This window comes from Cervus canadensis, chromosome 15, assembly GCF_019320065.1.
Source record: "Cervus canadensis isolate Bull #8, Minnesota chromosome 15, ASM1932006v1, whole genome shotgun sequence".
In the NCBI taxonomy this organism is placed as follows: domain Eukaryota; kingdom Metazoa; phylum Chordata; class Mammalia; order Artiodactyla; family Cervidae; genus Cervus; species Cervus canadensis.
The window spans coordinates 39,348,433-39,369,466 of record NC_057400.1 but is presented as its reverse complement, the minus strand read 5'-3'; the positions used below and the strand labels follow the sequence as shown (position 1 = coordinate 39,369,466).

The following is a 21,034-nucleotide window of genomic DNA, read 5'->3' as shown; positions in this document are numbered from 1 at the left end:
TCTCAACCTGCCCAAGACTGGGGTAGATGGAGACTTGCACCTATTAGGATCATTAACAACTCAGTTAGCTAAAACCAGAGACTCCCCAGTCCCTAACTTATGGTGGTTAACTTATTCTCCTGGGCTTTTCTGAAAGTGAACTCAATCTGAATAGACCTATATCTATTAAAGAAACTGAATAAATAATTAACATTGATAAAGTTTCCAAAACTAAAAGCATCAAGACCAGATAGGTTCACTGGTAGATTCTACTAAACATTTCAGGAAGAAATTAGACTGATTCTCTTTCAGAAGACAGAAGCAGAAGGAATACTTCCTAACATATTCTGTGAAGCCAACATGACTCTAATACCAAAACCAAACAAAAACATTATAAGAAGTCTACAGAACAGTATCTCTCATAAGCATAGATGGAAAAATCCTTGACAAAATACTAGCAAACTGAATCTAAGAATGTATAAAAAAAATTATACATCATGAGCAAGTAGGACTTACCCCAGTCTGCAAGGCTGGTTCAATATTAGGAAATCAATTAATGTAGTCTATGACATTAACTGGCTAAAAACCAAAATCACATGGTCATATCAGTAGATACAGAATACATATATGACAAAGTCTAATACCTATTCTTGATAAAAACTCTCAGAAAACTAGGAATAGTGGGGAACTTCCTCAACTTGTTAAAGAATGTCTGTAGAAACTTTAAAGCTGCTGCTGCTGCTAAGTCGCTTCAGTCGTGTCTGACTCTGTGCAACCCCATAGACGGCAGCCCACCAGGCTCCCCCATCCCTGGGATTCTCCAGGCAAGAACACTGGAGTGGGTTGCCATTTCCTTCTTCAATGCATGAAAGTAAAAAGTTAAAGTGAAGACGCTCAGTCATGTCTGACTCTTAGTGACCCCATGGACTGCAGTCTACCAGGCTTCTCCCTCCATGGGATTTTCCAGGCAGCAGTACTGGAGTGGGTTCCCATTGTCTTCTCCACTTTAAAGCTAATATCACACTTAAGGGTGGAAACAAAAAACTTTCCCATCAAGATCAGGAACAAGATAAGAATATCTCTACTCCTTTTCAATATTGTACTAAAAGTCCAAGCTAATGCAATTAGGCAGAAAAAGAAAACAGGTCTACAGATTGGGAAGGAAGGAATAAAACTGTCTTGTTTTGCAAATAACATGACTATCTATGTAGAAAATCTGAAAGAACCGATCAAAAACTCATGGACACAAGGGATTATAGCAAAGTTCTAAGATAAGATTAACATACATAAGTCAATCAATTTTCTATATGCCAGCAATAAACAAATGGAATTTGAATTTAAAATAGGATACCATTTGCATTAGCATTCCCTTCAAAATGAAATACTTAGGTATAAATAACAAAATACATACAGGATCTATGTGAAGAAAGCTACAAAAGGCAGAAGAAAGAAATCAAAGAACAAAATGTAGAGATGTTCCATGTTCATGGATGGGAAGACTGAATATTGTCAAGACATCAACTCTTCCCAACTTGATCAATAGATTCAATATAATCTCAATGTTCTAGCAAGTTACTCTGTGAATATTGACAGACTGATTCTAAAGGCTATATGGAAAGGCAAAAAATACCCAGACTACCCAATATAACATTGAAAGAGTACAACAAAGTTATTCTACTGGACTTCAACACTTATTATAAAGCTCAAGTAATCAAGACAGTGTGATATTGGCAAAGAATTGACAAACAGATCAATGGAACATAACAGACAGCCCAGAAATAGATCCATATAAATACAATCAACTGATCTTTAACAAAGGAACAAAGGCAATACAACGGAGCAAAGTCTCTTTTCAACAAATGGTATTGGAATAACTGGACATCGACATGCAAAAAAAGGAGTCTAGACACAAACCTTATGCCTTCCACCAAATTTAACTAAAAATGGATCATAGACCTAAAACAAAACTATAAAACTTCCAGAAGATAAAATAAAACCTATATGATCTTGAGTATAGCAAGGACATTTCAGATATAACACCAAAGGACAATTCATGGAGCAATTACTGACAGGCTAGACTTCATTAAAACTAAACTTCTGTTCTGAGAAAGACAACATCAAAAGAATGAGAAGATTAGCCACAGACAGTGAGAAAATATTTGCAAAAGATATATCTGATAAAGGACTGTTACCCAAAAGAACTCTCAAAACTCAAAGAACTCTTAAAATTTGGCAATAAGAAAACTCAATTTTTAAAATGGACCAAATCTTCACAGATAACTCACCAGAAAAGATATACGGATGGCAAATAAACATACAAAAAGATGCTCCACAACATATGTCATCACGGAAATGCCAATTAAAACAATAAGGCACCACCCAACAACTATTAGAAAGGTCAAAATCCAAAACACTAACACCACCAAATGCTAGCAAGTTGTGGAGCCACAAGAACTCTTATCCGTTGCTTGTGGGAATACAAAATGGGTACTGCGATTTCAGAAGATGGTTAGTGGGTTTCTTATGAAACAAACATTCTTACCACACAATTCAGCAATCATGCTCCTTGGTATTACCAAAAGGACTTGAAAACTTATGTCCACACAAAACCCCGCACACAGATGTTTATAGCAGCTTTATTCATAACTGCCAAAACCTCAAAGCAGCTAAGATGTACTTCAATAGATGAATGAATAAATAACCATGGTACAGTCCAGACAATGGAGAATTATTCAGTATTAAAAAGCTATCAAAACATGAAAAGACATGAAGGAAACTAAAATGCCTAGTACTAAATGAAAAGGCCAATCTGAAAAATCTGGAAGAAAAGTTATGACCAACTAGACAGCATATTAAAAAGCAGAGGTATTACTTTGCCAACAAAGGTCCATCTAGTCAAAGCTATGGTGTTTCCAGTAGTCATGTATGGATGTGAGAGTTGGACTATAAAGAAAGCTGAGTGCTGAAGAACTGATGATTTTGAACTGTGGTGTTGGAGAAGACTCTTCAGAGTTCCTTGGACAGCAAGGAGATCCAACCAGTCAATCCTAAAGGAAGTCAATCCTGAATATTGATTGGAAGGACTGATGCTGAAGCTGAATCTCCAATACTTTGGCCACCTGATGCAACAAACTGACTCACTGGAAAAGACCCTGCTGCTGGGAAAGACTGAAGGCAGGAGGAGAAGGGGACAACAGAGGATGAGATGGTTGGATGGCATCACCAACTCAATGGACCTGAGTTTGAGTAAGCTCTAGGAGTTGGTAATGGACAGAGAAGCCTGGTGTGCTGCAGTCCATGGGGTCGCAAAGAGTCAGACACAACTGAGCGACTGAACTGAATCTGAAAAGGCTATACACTGTATAATTTCAACTACATGACATTCTGGGAAAGGCAAAACTATGGAAATAGTAAAAAGATCAGGGATTTGAGATGGGATGGGGGAGAGAGGGACAACTAGGTAAAAAGCACAGAGGATTTTTAGGGCAGTGAAAATACTCTGTATGATACCACAATGATGGATACATGTCATTATACATTTGTCCAAACTAAGAGAATATCTAACACTGTAACGTAAACTTTGGACTTTGGGTGATAAAGATGAGTCAATGCAGAAGCATCAACCTTAACAAATGTACCCTCTAGTAGGTGATACTGACACCAAGGAGGCTATGAACATTTGGGGACAGAGGTAAACGGGAAATCTCTGCACCTTCCATTCAGTTTTGAAGTAAATCCAAAACTCCTCTTATTAAATTCATTTTTTAAAAAAAGGTGGGCTCCTTAACTGCTACTTAGGACCTCTGGCCAATAAAGGAGCCTTTGGTTGGTGACAGAAGTGACCAGAAAATCACATTTCCCTGAAAGAGTTTCATAAATTTTATTTCTCAGAACCCTGTGCTCAGAGAAGGGCTCCATTTGTTAACTGTTAGCTAGTGAGTCTAGATAACCCCCCAGAGACAAAACTTACTGGTTTCTACTCTCCAGGCCCAAGCAGTAAAATTTTTCCCAATGGTCCCAGTTTTCCTTCTGTAGGACACTCCAGCTCTTGCTGACTGCTCTTCTAGAGATCACCATCCTGTGTCCACTTTCTCTTCTGAACTCCAGGATTTGTGCACCTTTACGCCTCTGCCTGGAACCCCACCAGCCACTCCTGCTGACCCAACCACAGGCCTGCTTCACTACGAATCTGAGGACTCGGGCTGGAACGTCAGTGCTTCCTTCCTGTCAGTTTCAACCTCACACGAACCTTCATTACTGTTAGATATGGGTGCAATAGCTTCTGTGATATCTGAGTTTCTCTGTGAATCAAACATGATCAAAAATAAGAGATTCCCACCACCACTGCCCCTGACTCTCTTCTCTTGAGGTAAAAACCCTCATTTCAGAGCGTGGCACCGGGTCTGTTCTAGCCACCATCTGACCCCACCACAGGGTGCAGCTGACGTCGCCGTGCAGTGTGACTGGATAAACCTCAGTCGTCACTAACTGAAGGTGGTGGGAAACGCACAGCAAAGGAAAACACAAACAAAACCGCGGGAAGCCTGAGAAAACAGGAGAGCGGCAGGAGCACAGAAAGGGAGCGATGAGAAGGCTGCTGACAGCCTGACTTAAAGCATGCTCCTGGCAGCAAAATCCTGAGAGAGGCAGGACCTTAATTAAGTATTCGTTCTCTCAGATATGGGGACAGGTATGTTCCCAGCTTTACAAATGTAAGGTTCTATGACATTTCAATTGCTTATGTGTCCATTAGTATTTTCAATTAATCACACGGAGCTTATGAAAGTAGACTACTTAAATTCAATTCATTTTAATGGGTACATACCAGCACCCATCACCGGGGTGACTGTTTGAAGGATGTGATTAGATCCTGTCTCCAAGGCTTCCAAGGGAAAACGAAGACCAGGAGTTCAAAAAATGTCAGGGCGGAGAAATGTCATCAAAGGTGGTGCAGAGAAAGGAGGAAGCACATTGCTACCAGGTTTCTGGAAAGAAATTTCTTCTTACATAGGGAAAAGGAGAGACATAAAGGAAGACTGGATGAAGCAACAGATGTAAGCCACAGATGGGGTCAACTTGAAAAGAGAAAGTTGTGACCTAGGACACAGGGAAAAAGAACAAGCAAAGGGGAAGGGGAACAGAAGAGCTAGTCTGGGCACAATAGTAGCTTGGACTCAAAATTCATTCAGTGGGAAAAGAATTCACTTGTCAACAAATGGTGCTGGGGCAACTAGATATCCTTCATCATGTGAAAAAATGAAGACAACCCCTACCTCACACCATTCACAAAAATCGGACTCAAAAAGGAGCCTAGACCTAAATATAAGAGTTAAAACTATAAAACTCTTAGGAGGAAACATAGGCATGAATCTTTGTGACCTTTGAGTAGGCAATTGTTTCCTGGATATGACATCAAAAGAGTAGTGGCAAAATAATAATCTAACAGTCTAAATTAAAATTTGAAACTTCTGTGCTTAAAACAATAGTATCAGCTGTGGTACATATACACCATGGAATATTACTCAGCCGTTAAAAAGAATTCATTTGAATCAGTTCTAATGAGATGGATGAAACTGGAGCCCATTATACAGAGTGAAGTAAGCCAGAAAGATAAAGACCAATACAGCATACTAACGCATATATATGGAATTTAGAAGATGGTAACGATAACCCTATATGCAAAAACAGAAAAAGAGACACAGAAGTACAGAACAGACTTTTGAACTCTGTGGGAGAAGGTGAGGGTGGGATGTTCAAAAGAACAGCATGTATACTATCTATGGTGAAACAGATCACCAGCCCAGGTGGGATGCCTGAGACAAGTGCTCGGGCCTGGTGCACTGGGAAGACCCAGAGGAATCGGGTGGAGAGGGAGGTGGGAGGGGGGATCGGGATGGGGAATACGTGTAAATCTATGGCTGATTCATATCAATGTATGACAAAACCCACTGAAATGCTGTGAAGTAATTAGCCTCCAACTAATAAAAAAAAAAAAAATAGTATCAAGAGCATAAAATGGAAGAAAATATTTGCATATTGCATAATTTGCATTTAGAATATACAAAGAATTATTAAAACTTAATAAAACTGTAAGTGTTAGTCGCTCAGTCGTGCCCGACTCTTTGCAACCCCATGGACTGCAGCCCACCAGGCTCCTCTGTCCATGAGATTTTCCAATCAAGGATACTGGAGTGGGTTGCCATTTCCTTCTCCAGAGGATCTTCCCAACCCAGGGATCAAACCCGGGTCTCCTGCACTGCAGGCAGACTTTTTACTGACTGAGCTACAAGGGAAGCCAGAATAAAACTATAATAAGATACTAATTCACATGTACTACAAAGTTATCCATCTTTTTGACTATAGCCAAGATAACAGGTAACAGATAGATAATAACAAGAGTTACCAAGGATTTGGAGAAACTGGAAACCTTATACTCTGAAACTAGGAATCCAAAATGGTGCAGTCATGTTGGAAAACAATTTGGCAGTAGTACTTCAAAAGGTTAAATAGAGTTACCATATAATTTCAGCAATTTCACTCCCTGGTATGTACCCCTGACAAAAGCAAAAAGGCACATCCCCACAAAAAAGGATACACATGTTCATAGCAGCATTATTCATAATAGCCAAAAAATGGAAATAACTCAGACATCCATCAACTAAAAAATGGACTAAAACATGCAGCATATGCATGCATATAAAAAAGCCAGTCTCAAAAGACCATATATTGTATAATTCTATTTATACAAAATCCCCCAAACAGGCAAATCCATAGAGGAAAAAAACAGAGTGGAGTCTGCTTAGGGCTGTGGGATGTGGGGCTGGAGGGGACTTGGAGAGGGAGGGATGTGGAGTAATTGCTAATGCAAATGGATTTTTTTTTTTAAGAGAGATTAAAATGTTCTAAAATTAGATTGTGGCAATGGTTGCACAACCCTGTGAAAATGCTAAAAAAAAAAACTGAACTATAAACTTTAGACGGATGAATTATACAATATGCAAAGCATCCCAATAAAGTTGTTTTTTTTTTAAGTGCAAAGGGATAAATTATAATGGAAAAATATGTAAATTTGAATTGAGAAAACAAAAAAAATTTTGTGAATCCTAGAACACTGTAAAGCTAATTAAATGGAAAACCATGAACTGGGAACATTTTTGAATTACATACATGACCGATGGCCTTAAAACAAACAACAAAAAGTTTTGATAATTCAGTAAGAACTGTATTGCCCTAGTAGAACGGAAGACAGATACCACAAGAATTCTCAAAGAAAAAAAGTACAAATGACCAATAAGTATATAATAATCCATTTATAACATTACAAAAAAACTTTCACCTAGTAGTCACACTTTAATAGTCTATTCAATGAAAATATCAGAAAGCCTTTAAATGTTAATAAACAAGAATGTTCTTCCACCATTCTTTGTTAGGAAACTGGGATTGTCTTACACATACGAAGCTGGGGGAATGGGCAAATACATCATTATTGTTTATTTACTATAGAAAACAAGGCAGGAAAGACATTCGACCAATTTTCAGAAGTGGTTGTCTTTCTAGGGGTGGGGTGGGAGTACCAAAATTTATTGTATCTTTATATTGTATATTTTTGTAATGAATCTCCCTCCACAACTATTCTTTCCAAAATTCAGAAAATACACAAGTTATTTCTGTATTTACCTTCTTGGAAAAGGAATTTTATAAGATGATCACATATTCTTTACCAGTGGTTCTCAAACTTTGCTACATATTAGAACCACCTGGGAAGATATTTTAAAATCCCAATACCTCACAGGCATTAAATCAGAATTTCTGAAAGCAGGACTCAAGTCAGCGGTCTTCTTTCAAATCCCTGGGTCTGATCGAGTGGTACAGTCAGATTGTGTATGGGTGGACCAGGACTCACGGGCAGGAGAATAAACAACACTCAAAGGTCCTTAAGTTCACAGTGGGACAAACCACACACACAGGTCTGTGTGTGAGCACAGAACAAAGTTTCTGTGTGTCCTGGTCCTGGCTACAAGCAGCAGTAAGACAGGCGGGCCGCCTGCTCCTCGGAGGAGGTGATCACAGAACGAGCCTGCAGGAGGAAGCCAAGAGTGCTCTCGGGGTCACCGCAGGAGGAGGAAACGTCGTGCTGAAGGTCAGAGCCCTAACTGTGACCTGACCACTCAGAGGCGATGGCAGGGCTTAGAGCAGCTGGCTCTGTGCGCAGACTGCGTGATCGCCCGTGCCGCCCTCCACCTCCCTGGGAAGGGGCCTCCCAGACGCACACCCTCCAGCCTGCCGCCTCCCCCGTGCATGCCACCAGAGCACAGAGCCACGTCATCTGCAGCTCATGTGTCAACAGGGCGCAGACGGAGCAATGCAGGCTGGCACCAGCATGGGAGAATGTGCTGGGGTGGGAGCTGGGCTGAGGCCAACCTCTGCCAACGACTCGCACGCTGGGGTAAGTTTCCTACGGAAGAGCCTCTGCGTCTCTATCTGTAAAGGGGCCTGACTGGTTGTGTCCTGCCAACCCTCACCTGCCTACCAGCCCCCGTGATCCACGCACACAACAGAGACCGCGGCCGTCGATACACCTGGAAGCCAGTAGCTCTGACTATGACCTTGATCTGACTCAGCTGTGATAGTTCCTGTCACAGTTCCACAGAAAGAAAGAAAATGGAAATTGAGAAGTGCAGACACAAGGGAAGTTCAAAAGAGGAGGGTTATAGAATGACTTCTCTCAGCCTCCTCTTGCTACTTGGTGGTCCACAGCGGGGCCTGACAAAGCAGTGACTAGCACCATCCACTCAAGACTGTTTCCAGAAGATGCTGACTTCAGAAGGAAGCCTCTCAAAGAACGCTAGAGGCAATGTGAAGTCAATGCAGCATTTTGTAAAGTGACTGCGCAGAACGGACCAAGAATTTTTAAAAGTGCAGTCCATTTAGTTCAATACTTTCACTTCTGGGAAACTGTTGCTCTTGGGAAATCAGATGTATATAAAAAGTACTTAACAAAAATATTCACATTGGAAGTTCTGGAGACTGGATGCACAACACTGTCAGTGTATGATCAAATTGTACACTTAAAAATAGTTAAGATGGGAACTTGTCATGTGTGTTTTATCACAATGAAAGATCTACAGGCATTTAATAGCAAAAACAAAACATCTTGACTCAATTTTTTTTAAAAACTGAAAAATAGTATAAATATAAAACAGTAAGAAATGAGTTAAAAATCAATTATAGAATATTGAAACAATGAACATCAAATATCAAGTTCTTCAGGCACACTGTACGTGCTCATGATATAATATTCAGGAAAATGACAGAGCACATGTGGTACTGCGTTTAGGAAGAATTAATTAAAAAAAAAAAAAAGAAAAAACTAGAAAATCAAAACCCTAAGAATGATCCTGTCTCTCCACTGGGATTTCCAAATTTTCTACAATAAACACTCCAGCGGGGTGAGAGAAGGAGGGCCTTGGTAGACATTAACTCATGGTCCAAGAATCAAAGGGCGGAATGACTTCCACTTTACAGCCCGTCAGCTTTGAGGTTTTCCCTTAAAGAAACAGACAGCCTGAGGGGATTTCAGAACTGCTACATCAGCTGTCAACTGAGACAGAATTGGGACTGGACACAGCAGAGGTGCAAGGGCAGCAGAACCCCCATATGTTCCAGGACCCCCAGGGGCTGCCTGAAATCACAGAGTACTGAACCCTATATATACTGTGTTTTTTCCTATGCACACATATCTATGATAAAGTTTAATTTATAAATTAGGCAAAATACAAGATTAATGACAACAACCACCAGAATGGGATCTCTCTCAAAGTATTTTATAGTAAAAATTTAATGTATTTCCCCTCTTACCTAAAGCACTCATCACATGCTATGGTTGTAACTTGTGCAGTTTGATGTGTGAGGGCAAAACTAGCACCCGTTTTTTTCCTTCCTCACAATTTCACGTATAGAAAATTCGTTCTTACTGCAGATCTTAGCTACTTCAGCAAGTGATTTTTTTTCATTTCTTATTAAGTCAAGAACCTTCACACTTAAAGGAAACTGCAGAGCTTCTCTTCAGCGTGTCTGACCAGTCAGCATCACTACTCTTGAGCTTCGGGTCCATTATTAAGTAACATAAGGGTTGCTCGAACCCAAGTACTGCAATGCAATGCAATGCAATGCAATGCAGTGACTAATGGGCGGGACACACACAACAGTCAATTCATGTCCCCGGCAGGACAGAGCAAGATTTCATGATGTGATGGCACACAATTTAAAAATTATGAATTGTTTACTTCTGGAATTTTCCATTTAATATGTTTGGACACCAACTGACCAGAAATAACTGAAACCACAGAAAAAGAAGCCACAAATAAGGGGCAATGCCTATAATCAGCACTACCCAGTCTCCCCATAAATGTGAGGATTAGAAAAGCAATATCACCCACTTTTCACCATCTGCTGTTTCACCCCATTCACAGTAGCTTAAAAAGTCCCTTCCTGCCTCCTTCTGACTGTTTCATAATGGGCCCAAAGTGATCTGGGAAAATGTAATCCAAGTATAAAGGCACAAAAGATATTACTAATAAACAATCCACAGGAAACGGGCTTTGCTCTCCTCTGGAAGACAAAAGGATGCATTACAAATATTAATGAATTCTTAATCCAAAAAGGCTCGCAACACCACAGAACTACTTTAATGGATACTGACCCTTGTTTTCATCACCAGAAAATTTACTTCTCATTTAACAAAAACAAAAACTTTTGAACAGTACTCGGGAAACTGAATCTTCCAACTAGCAGTGAAAAAATACAAATACTGTAGAGCAACATGAAAGAAGAGTAAATAAAAATAACTGGCAATAGAATTGGGACATAAACTCAACCACATGAAATGCAGGGTCCCATTACTTCAAAGTTAATGACATTTTCTCTGGTCCAGGGTTCTTGTGACCTAGGAGCTGATCACCAAATGTACTAGTATACACACCTTCATTATTGATACAGGCTGTGTGGAGTGCCTTGTGACAGGAGTTTCTAGTATTTGACTTTTGCTAGAATAATAGTTACAGTCCAATAGTTTCTTGATGAGCATCAATTAGTGGAGTTTTTCTGTCTAAACAGGTAAAACAGGTTTGGTTTTTGGTTGGGTATTTTTGTTTTGGTTTGGCCTTAAACAGAAGAAAGAGAAGGGCAGCTAATCTTACACATGAGAAGAGAAGTCATGGAGGTAAGTTCAGAGCTGAGTCTGAAAGATTATGTGCTCTTGAAGCACAGCTGGGAAGGGGAAACAGAGGGGATGGGGTAGGTGGGGGCGGGGGGGGTTCTCTACCTATGGGCTCTGCTCACACACTGTATTTACTGTATCATTAGCAACAATAGTGCTAACTTTTCAAATAGATGGCTATTTTAAAATCCAGTACATGTTCACAACCATATGTCAACTATTTTTATAGGCAGGTAGATCATTAGGGCTCTGGATAATTTTCCAACAATATGGTTTAAACAGAAGTCTGTGTGTGTTTAACACTGTGGAAAAATGTTGTTTACTGTCTGATGTATTCTGAGTCACTGCCACTTTTAAGCAAGCATCTCTGCCCTTAACTTTCCTTTTTGATTAAAATTACCAAGATAATGAAACCAAATAACCACTGTGAGACATGAGTTTGCTGTTCACATTTGGGCAATCATCAAACTGCCCGACCAGAGAAGAATGCACTTTAGTGTATTTAATTATCATTTGAACCAAAAGCATCTAATATTTCCTTCATTCCATTAAAAGGTTGAATTTTGCAGAATTATTATTCCCTTCCATTTGTAAGGCCCTGCAGAGAACATATTAGCAGAAATAAATTTATTCCTATAGAGAAAAAACAAACTTTGAGATATTTTCTCAAAAGCTAAAGACAGCTAATTTGGTCAGGACACAGGAGACAAAGTCTTATCAGGGATTTCTCTGCAGGTTTGCCTGTAGCCTCAATGAGACCCTTCTGGGTCTGACTGTTCTTGCCACACTGCCCAAGCTTGTCATAGCCATTCATTGCTACCTGATGTCCCAAGAAAATGCCACAAGGTAAGTAAACAGTAATTGTGAAGTAATGAATGTGTTCGCTAACCTTATCGTGGTAATCATTTTGTAATATATATATCAAATCATTTCATTATATACCTTAAACTTACAATGTTATGGGTCAATTATATTTCAAAAAAGCTGGGGAAAAAACATTTTAAAGTCCCGTTAAAACTAACCTTGATGTTTTATCAATAATAATATTTCTGAAATATAGTATGCCCCAGAGTTTCTCAGGTGTTCACCAATCTTAGGGCTCAAGAAGCATCAATTCATTTGCAGCAGTACAGACTACAGGAGGGAAACCTCTAGAACCGGGCTTCTATAGATGAGGTACACTTGGAGAAGACATCACTGCCTGCCTTCAATCATCAGACATAAGAAACATACATACACTAATTCAAGGAAAAAGGACAAATGATGAAGCTAAGAAGAAGAAAGGCAAAATGCTGTGCACAATTTGTAAAAAGCAGTAATTCCAATGGGGTAACTGGCCAAAGGGGCAGTGTGGGAACTGGGATTTGAAACAAGCGAAGAAATCTGACAAAGAGATACAGCAGTGGGGGGAGGGCAAAGAGAAGCAAGAAAGGACATTCCAGGAATTTCCCCAAATACTGATAAACAGGTCAAATTCCTTGGCACAGGAAATCACTTCATACCAAAAGGTTTCCAAGTTCCAGCTAATGACTGGATTGTAAACAATGCTGTCCAAAATAAGAAAGTTCTATAACAACAAAAGATTTTTGGACAATCACCAACTCAACAGCACCAATGCTAACATTCAGAGCTTAGGGTTTACCTTAATTTTACACCCCCCTTCAAACTGCAAATATCCACTACATGATTTAGAAATAATGCATATTAAAAAAAAAAAAAGAAATAATGCATATAACATATTGAGGAAATGAGAAAAACAGATGCCAATTTCACAGTCCCAGGGCATATTTTAGATCAACTCCAAACATGTCTATTGCGTAAATGTAAACAATTCTTACACTGGCATATGATCAATAAGGCCCCAGTTTATCTTGCCCTCAGTAAACGAATACTCAGAAAACCTAAAAGAAGATCAAAGAACTTTTATAACTCCAGGTATCAACATTTTGGCAAGCCTTTCCTCACATCTGATTAAAGTTAAGTAACGTTTGGGTTATTACTGGTAAAGTAAAATGCAAAAAGTTACTAATAAAAAGGGAAGCCAAAATACTTCAAATAATCTATAAGTCCCTTGTCCTACCACTTTACAAGTCTGAATTTTCACCAACAATTAAATTTTATAGCTGTTCAAATGATGGATGATGTAATCAAGGAAAATACATCAGTATATAATGCTAAGCAGTAATAAACAGACTGTTCTCAGATTACACTTGCCAAAATCCATAACCTTGTTAACATACCACAGAAAGCTTAGATTATAGCATTTCTCTAATTTGTGAACAAGAAAACAAAACTGTTGGTCAATGTTAATATTGATAACATGAATCTTTGTTAAAAAAACGTCCAGTCCAGGCAATCAATATGGTTTACAGATAGGTTGAACTAAAGAAATCAATCTATCCAAACAATCTTTTTTTTTTAAAAAAAAAGATCTCCTTCTTCCAGAAGTTACATTAAAAAGAATAAAAACCTTCTGCTGGAGGATTTCTTGTAGGCACTAGCTTTGCCTAATTCCAACACACTCGCTACTTATATAACCAAGAAGCTAGTTAGGGCACTCATTTGTTTACCTGGGGACTTTTTGGTTGACCTTGACGGCACAGAGTGAGACTGTCGAGGCAGCAGAGGTGATGAAGGCAGAGACATGGAGACACCTTTAGCCAAGCTCACCCTGTAGGCATCCTCTGCCACTGGAAGGCTGCTCACAGAAAACTCGCCACCATGGCCAGGGGGCAGGACTGGAGGGGAAGTCTCTGGACCAAAGTCACCTCCTGGAGTGGAGAGAGAAAACCTTAGCTTAAGCCACAGATGCAAGTTTAATTCCCAAGAACTACATTCTTAGAATTCCCATATGCCATATGTGTGTGTTGAGTGTTTTTTTTTAATGATTTTTTAAAAAAGATTCTCCTCTCATCCCATCCACTTTACACTCCCCAGGACAGAGTCCACCGTCCTACAACTCAACCAGCCCAAACCCTTAGTCATGAAACTGGAACCGTGGCTCACTGATGAAGCAGGTTCTCCTCAATATTCAGCCCCTTAATGAACTTAAGGACAGACAAGCTTACTATTAAGAAATTAAACATTCTAAGGCACACATATTTTTGAGAATGCAATTAAAAAAAGAATACAGGGAAGGGAATCTGTCGGCTAGGACCAGAACCTTAAAAAAATACAGCCAGTCCTCAAGTACTCAGATGTTATGCTTTCCTCCTTGACCCCAGGCATATACAAAGAAGCAACTGAGATGAGGCAAGAAGAGGAGATAAATTATTTTCCTGAAGATTAAAAGAGCATCTTCAAGCTTTGCATTATATACAGCAAAACTGGAAAGGTACAGAAAGTTTTCCACAAGCTAACTTGTCTCTCTGACAAAAGTTACCAACTGGTCCTTACCATGTCCTCCTGACTCCAAAGACCAAAGCCTGGATTTGAACTTACACCATTTATTTAGCCAGGGGGGAACTCAATTTTTGCAGATCTTTACACACAACACTCAAAAAGGATGCAATCCTGACTGTCAAGTCCCCAAAGGCATCACTGTACTTGTTTGTCACATCAGGAGGCATGAGGAAGTAGAGTTATTCCCTCCACAGACCAGGAGGGAGTAGGGAGGGGAAGAGTTTAAAAAGGGCAAACATGCTCAAGCACTGCTTTCAAAGGCAACTCAAAACCAGCAGAGCTGTGAACAGAAAAGCCACAGGTTCCACAAGGCGTAAGTTGGCACCATCAGAAAGTAATTTCAGTCTCAGTTGGGCTAGCTATGCTTGAAAGGGTTTTAATAAAGTTGGGGAACTAAATATCCAAACGACCTATATTTGAAGAAATGACAAGTGACCAGGATACTCTCACCAGAATTTTCAAAAACAAGAACATTATACAAACACGTAAGACAAATAACGTTCTTGTCCATGAGGAAGGGAAGCATGCGGGCTGGAGTTAATGGAGCGCCTTACCTCCTAAGTCCCAATGAAGGCCAATACCTCCTCCTCTTACAACCCCTGCCCACCCTGCTTCCAGAGTCTGCACTGTAAGATACCACCAGCTCCAGTTCCTATGACCCAGGAGCTAGTCTCACACCAACACAGACAAGCATGAAATCTTCCAAAAACCACCTCCTTGACGTCTTAAGCCAGGGCATGAAGCTTCCCAGGTGCGTCCCCTTCAACAGTCTGGTGATAAAACCGATCTTAAGGCAGAACAGGAGATGCACCATAACACCAGCTCTCCCTGGGGCTGAAGGTTCACCATGCTGAGACTTGAAGGGACAGCTGTTTGCTCTGGTCCTATATCAGGCTCTCATGATCAGTCCCCCCCACCACATTGGTCTCATCTTTAGGAATGCTAACAGGTGCTGTGCCTTCAAGAATGATACCTGGTCACCTGATTCCTGGTTTGGCCAAAAATCCTAGAAGACACACAAGAACATGGAAGGCATTGAGGCCACACCCCAGGGAGTTACATACATAGAATGTGGAGGGTCTTGAAGAGGCAACACTGGTTTTTCCATGAGGTTTGAAGAGAGCTACCCTGCCCTGGGACTGCCCTTGCACTGCCAAAATCACCAGCCTGGAAATTCAAATGGCTATGGGGTGGCCTGATGGGAGCAGGCACTGTAAGAAGGCACTGTCTTTTCCTACTCACACACAAGTATCTCTGACCGAAAACAAACAAGCCCCAGATTTCAAGTCACCTCAACTAGATGAGGACACAAGATGAGGGAGAGATGCATCTATTACAACACCACCAGAAATAAAACCGTAAGCTGATTACGAGAAAGCATTTATTTTCTTAAATACTTAGAATTCTTCAATGTGATACAAGAAGAAATTGGAGATTGAGGGGTGAAAGAGAATGAAAGCGTTTCCTAATTACAAATTCTGCCCATAAACTTTGTTTATATCAAGCAAAGCAAATATTTTCATTAACTGCAAGTCTGGTGGGGATGGGTTTCCAAAGAAAGTCATAACCATGAGGACCTTCGGCCTTCAGAGCAGCTGTGCTCCAGTACTTTGATTTTATGTGGTCTGCAATAAAACGGGACTTAGAGATGGGGCTGGGGGAGGGAAGGTTTCTATTTCAAGTTTACTTTGACATCTCACCATAACATCGTCCCAAACGTGCTGTTCTGTTGGTTTGTTTTTAAGACACAATTAAAGATCCCTAACTTCCAGCTTCCTTTCATCACAAAGGCACGAAGCAGAGAAAGCAGCTTTATGTATGAACAAGAGGCACAAACAAGTGGGTGATCCATTGGCTAAGAGGCTGGAGACAGCGCTCTGGAGTCTGGTGCTTTAACTGAATCAGACAAGGGGTTCAGGTCAAAGTCAGTCCAAGAGCATCACAAGGATGCCGACGCCAGTGCCAGAAAGAGAAAGTCTCTTAGGGGCATCCACAGGACTACACAATACTGGTTCTAGGCAACATGACACCAGAAATTCTCCAGTTGATTTAACATTTCCCAGCAGATGTTTAAAGAGGTTTAAGAGGAATTAAAAACATTTCACTGCAACAACCAGTACGCCTGGCACATTTCTTTTTAGCCTTGAAAAGATGTTTTTCTTTTAACTGTGACCTATTTTATTCCGTACCTCAATTAAGTGACAGGAAGCACACCTCAATCCCCCTTCCTGTTGCTGAAGCAGGAATGCCAGGTAGGTTGACGCATCCTCTCCAGGGTAGGAAAACCATACTATCAACTACCCGTGACTTACCAGCCCTCCTCCAGCTCCCCTGGCAGGTGTTTCCCATTTATTCACCATGGACACTCACATCCACCCCAACATGCTTTCACTCTCAGAGAGCATCTAATCCAATCGCATGAACTCACAGACAAGAAGCCAGGGCATGGGGGCTAACCGTGAAAAGCAAGGTCAAGGCTAGAACTCCCAAAGTCCCCCAAAGTGGCTGTCTAATGCTCTAACATACTCACTACTCTACATATTTAAGAACTTAAACTTTTAAAAAGAGGAAATACTCAAAACAGACGTAGTTTTAAATGAGCTGATTCTATACAGGGTTAACACATTTTTTTGCAATAGAAGTTTAGGCTTTGCAAGTCACATACAGTCTCGGCCACACACACACACACACACATACACACACCCCTTTTCTTATTTTAAAATCACCAACTTAAACACACATACACACACACCCCCCTTTTCTTATTTTAAAATCACCAACTTAAAAATTTCAAAAATAAAAGACCAGAAAGGGCATGAGGGTATAAGGTTCTTCCTGTTTGTAATACATATAAGCAAATATACATACATATACATATGTGTGTGTATGTGTGTGTGTGTGTGTGTGTAGTAAATAAAAGCAAATACCCATACACATATTCTTTCACACATGAAAACTAAATCCAAGTCATAGTTTGCAAAGATAATAGAATTATCAAAGGGGATAAAGTCATCCAAAAAGGCTTTCTAAATTGGCAGAAATAGCCTTTGATAATAGTTCTTTAATTTTTTTCCACTATTACAGACTGTGAAAAAGGATTTAAACTCATAATGGAAGAAAATGCAAACCTGGGAGATGATGAATGTTTAACGGCGGCTGTGCAGAATGGCCATGTCCAGCGCTAGAGATTAAAGTACATGGAGTGCAGGATTAGGGAAGGCTTAAAAAAAAACGAGGGCAACAAAGCCAGGGAGATGAAAGTAAAAGTGCATTTCTGAAAAGAGTAGACCTGAGAAAGGCAAGGGTGAGCTTAGACATCCAGGTAAATAGGTCTGCAGATGCAGGAAATAAGATTTCCATTTATTGTGTCATTGAAGTGGCAAGATGGAGGAGGGGGAATAGAAGCTTAGAATAAAAAACAGAAAAGATGTCTGTTTATCCAGTTCCAGAAAACAGGACTAGTGCAATACATTTAACTAGGGCATTAAATGTGTTAGGGCATCTTTTGTGCAGTCCTGTCCAGGAGTGCACTCATGTTTCTTAACCATATCTTCCATCATAAGGCTTTGTATCCATATAACTCATGTATATTTACAGAGACCTAGAAAATTGGAAAAGATTTCCTCCCACAGGATCCAATATCATTTTTGGAACCTTGAGAAGGCTCTCTCTGAAAGCTCTTTAAACCATTTTACATCTTATAGGATCTCCCAAATATCGAGCCAGAGCTGACTGTTAATGTGCATTTTCAAAAAGAAAGATTAATGTATTCAAGACAGCAATTTTCCAAAACACTCTTCACACAGTCATGACTAATTCTCAAACAATAGCGCTAAAAGGCAACAAAGCCGCTAACCCCAGAGCACAGAAAAATCTGGTCAATAGGACAAGTTTACCCTTTTGTCTTCAAAACTCCAGAGGATTCTGAAGAGAGCTCAGTGAGGACTATCCTCACAGTTTTATTCTTAATACTCGAGGGTTACAGAACCATGTGTACTTTATCCAGAAACAGATGAGTAACAGACTAGTATTTCCTCTCAAATTGTCCAAGTTTTCCCTTCAAGGCAGGCATGTCACCCTGCAAGGGAGTCTGAACTTTAAGAATACGTATGTGACCTCAGAAACACTTCCACTCCCAAGCCCCAGAGGGGTGCACTGTAACAGAATAAGTACTTTTTTAGATGTACTGTGTGTTAGGACAAGGTTTCAGGCACTTTATATCACTGTAACCACCTCAGGAAGCAGGTGCGGGCTGCCCTGGTGGCTCAGGGGTAAAGAAGCTGCCTGCAATGCCGGAGACCCAGGTTCAATCCCTGGGTCGGAAAGATTCCCTAGAGGAGGGCATGGCAACCCACTCCACTATGTTTGCCTGGAAAACCACACAGACAGAGGAGCCTGGCGTGCTACAGTCCACGGGGTTGCAAAAGAGTTAGACACGACTTGGCGACTAAACCATCTCCAGCAGAAAGGAGTTGCTAATGTTACGTCCATCCTTCAACAAGGAAACTGAGGCTCAGAAAGAATCAAGAATCTTGATCAAGGACACCAGCAAACAGCAAAGTCAGGTCTGAAGCCAGGCAGTCCAATCCAGAGTCCATTCTCGTGGTCCTGTTCCCCTAAGAAAAGGCTATTGAGATACGTCTTTCCACCATGTGTTGTTTAGTATACTTAACGGAAAAAGCCAAAAATAGTCTATGTAGGTCTACACGCAGTGCCGGGCCACAGTGAGAAGAAATCCGTCCCTTCATCTATTTTCACTCTTCGAGCTGGCTGTTTAATTAGCTCCAGCACTCCTAGAACACTCCATTTGGGAGGCACCCAGGCCCAGGCATCATTAATTTCCTTCCAGTCACACCTTATGCTGTCACCATACAGGCAAAGTGGATCCAAGATAGATGTTTAGTCATCAAGCACCCTAAATAGTTTCTTCTTATTTCACTTCATACTGTAAGTGCATTAAATCCTGTAGCCTTTGGGCCTGCAGTCTCTGCCCAGGATGGAGGCCCTGATTGCCATTCCCACCACACAGGACTCAGAGTCCTGCCACTCTGCCAGGCCGGGTGATGAAGGGGGCAGCGGGGCGGTTGTGGCCAAAAGCAATCTGGGTTCTGGGTTCATCTTAAATCTGCATGGATTCATTACTCTACATCTCCAGCATTCCCCACGGGTCCTGTCTAAAACTCCACACTTGGATTCTGAGATTTGCCAGGCCCACTGCACACGACTGGAGAAGCAGTTCCCAGCTCTCCTCACTGCCTCACAGAAGGGAGCCCAGGCCCTCACGGAGGAGGCCGCGGTGAGTGGTCAGGGGTACAGCACCGCCAGCGAAAGCGCCCCAGCTGATTCTCAGGTGCACCCAGGAGGGAGAACCGCTGAAGACCGAGGGACCACAAGAAAGCAGACAAAAAGATCTAAAAAGTGTGTGCTCCTATTACAAGATGGTGGGGGGCTGAGGGTGTTGGAGGGAAATGAAAAGGAAAAGAAACTCGAGGGAATATTCCATCATGCGGATGATTAAATAAAGGTTTCCATTATTCACAATGTGTATCCTTCAGTGTATATGTGTGTGCATACACACACCTGTGTTTGTGTATATACATGTGCATGCACACAATGTATGTTTACATGATATACATGTGTATATCATGTAAACATACATACCTGTACACGCATGGAAGGTCTCTAAGAAGGACACAAAGGAACCAAGTGCAGTGGATGCTCTGGGAACAGGAACTGACCAGCTGGGAGCTTGAATGGGAGATAAATACACTTTTAACTGGTTTATATTTTTTTTCTATGTGCATATGCCTCCTCTAGGTATTTTAAATTTGCATCCTTAGCATAGAGACAGGGGTGGATATGAAGATCTTAAGTCTAATGGGGCCACACACCACAGCTTAACTTGGCAAGTGGGAGAGATGAAGTTTCGTCTCATAAAGACTGCTCAAAGTGACAGTGTATGTGCTTGACCGGTCAGAGGCGGATGCAGGACAGGGGAGTAAGGAGAGCCCCATGCCCTGCCCCAAAGGGAGTTGGATTCTTGGCAGCTCCCATCGTGCAGCACGTCTCCTCTCTCCTCACCCTCCACCCTGGCTACTCCACGTCCTAGTCATCTCTGCTGCTGGGGGTGGAGTGTGGGCATACTCATGGATGCAGCTCACAGGATAATCCAAAGCCCTAGGGAAACACTGGTCTTCCCAGGTGGCTCAGTGGTAAAGAACCCCCCTGCAAATGCAAGAACCGGAGGTTCGATCCCTGGTCCGGGATGATCCCCTGGAGAAGGAAATGGCAATCCACTCCAGTATTCTTGCCTGGAGAATCCCATAAGCAGAGGAGCCTGGCAGGCTACAGTCCACGGGGTTGCAAAGAGTCAGAAACAACTGAGTGACTAAATAAAAACATCAGGGAAACATGAGGTCTGTCAGGGATAGGGCA

The 21,034-nt window shown here is 41.1% G+C and overlaps 1 protein-coding gene across 10 annotated transcripts in view; it reads right to left on the bottom strand.

Annotated features, from left to right (window-relative positions):
* Window positions 1-21,034, bottom strand: part of TANC1 (tetratricopeptide repeat, ankyrin repeat and coiled-coil containing 1) — a 241,797-nt gene that overhangs the window by 120,343 nt on the left and 100,420 nt on the right. For all 10 annotated transcript variants that reach the window (XM_043487584.1, XM_043487575.1, XM_043487574.1 and 7 more), the window contains one exon: window positions 13,768-13,968. In XM_043487584.1, coding sequence (XP_043343519.1) covers window positions 13,768-13,968 — 201 coding nt within the window. The remainder of the gene's footprint in view (window positions 1-13,767; window positions 13,969-21,034) is intronic.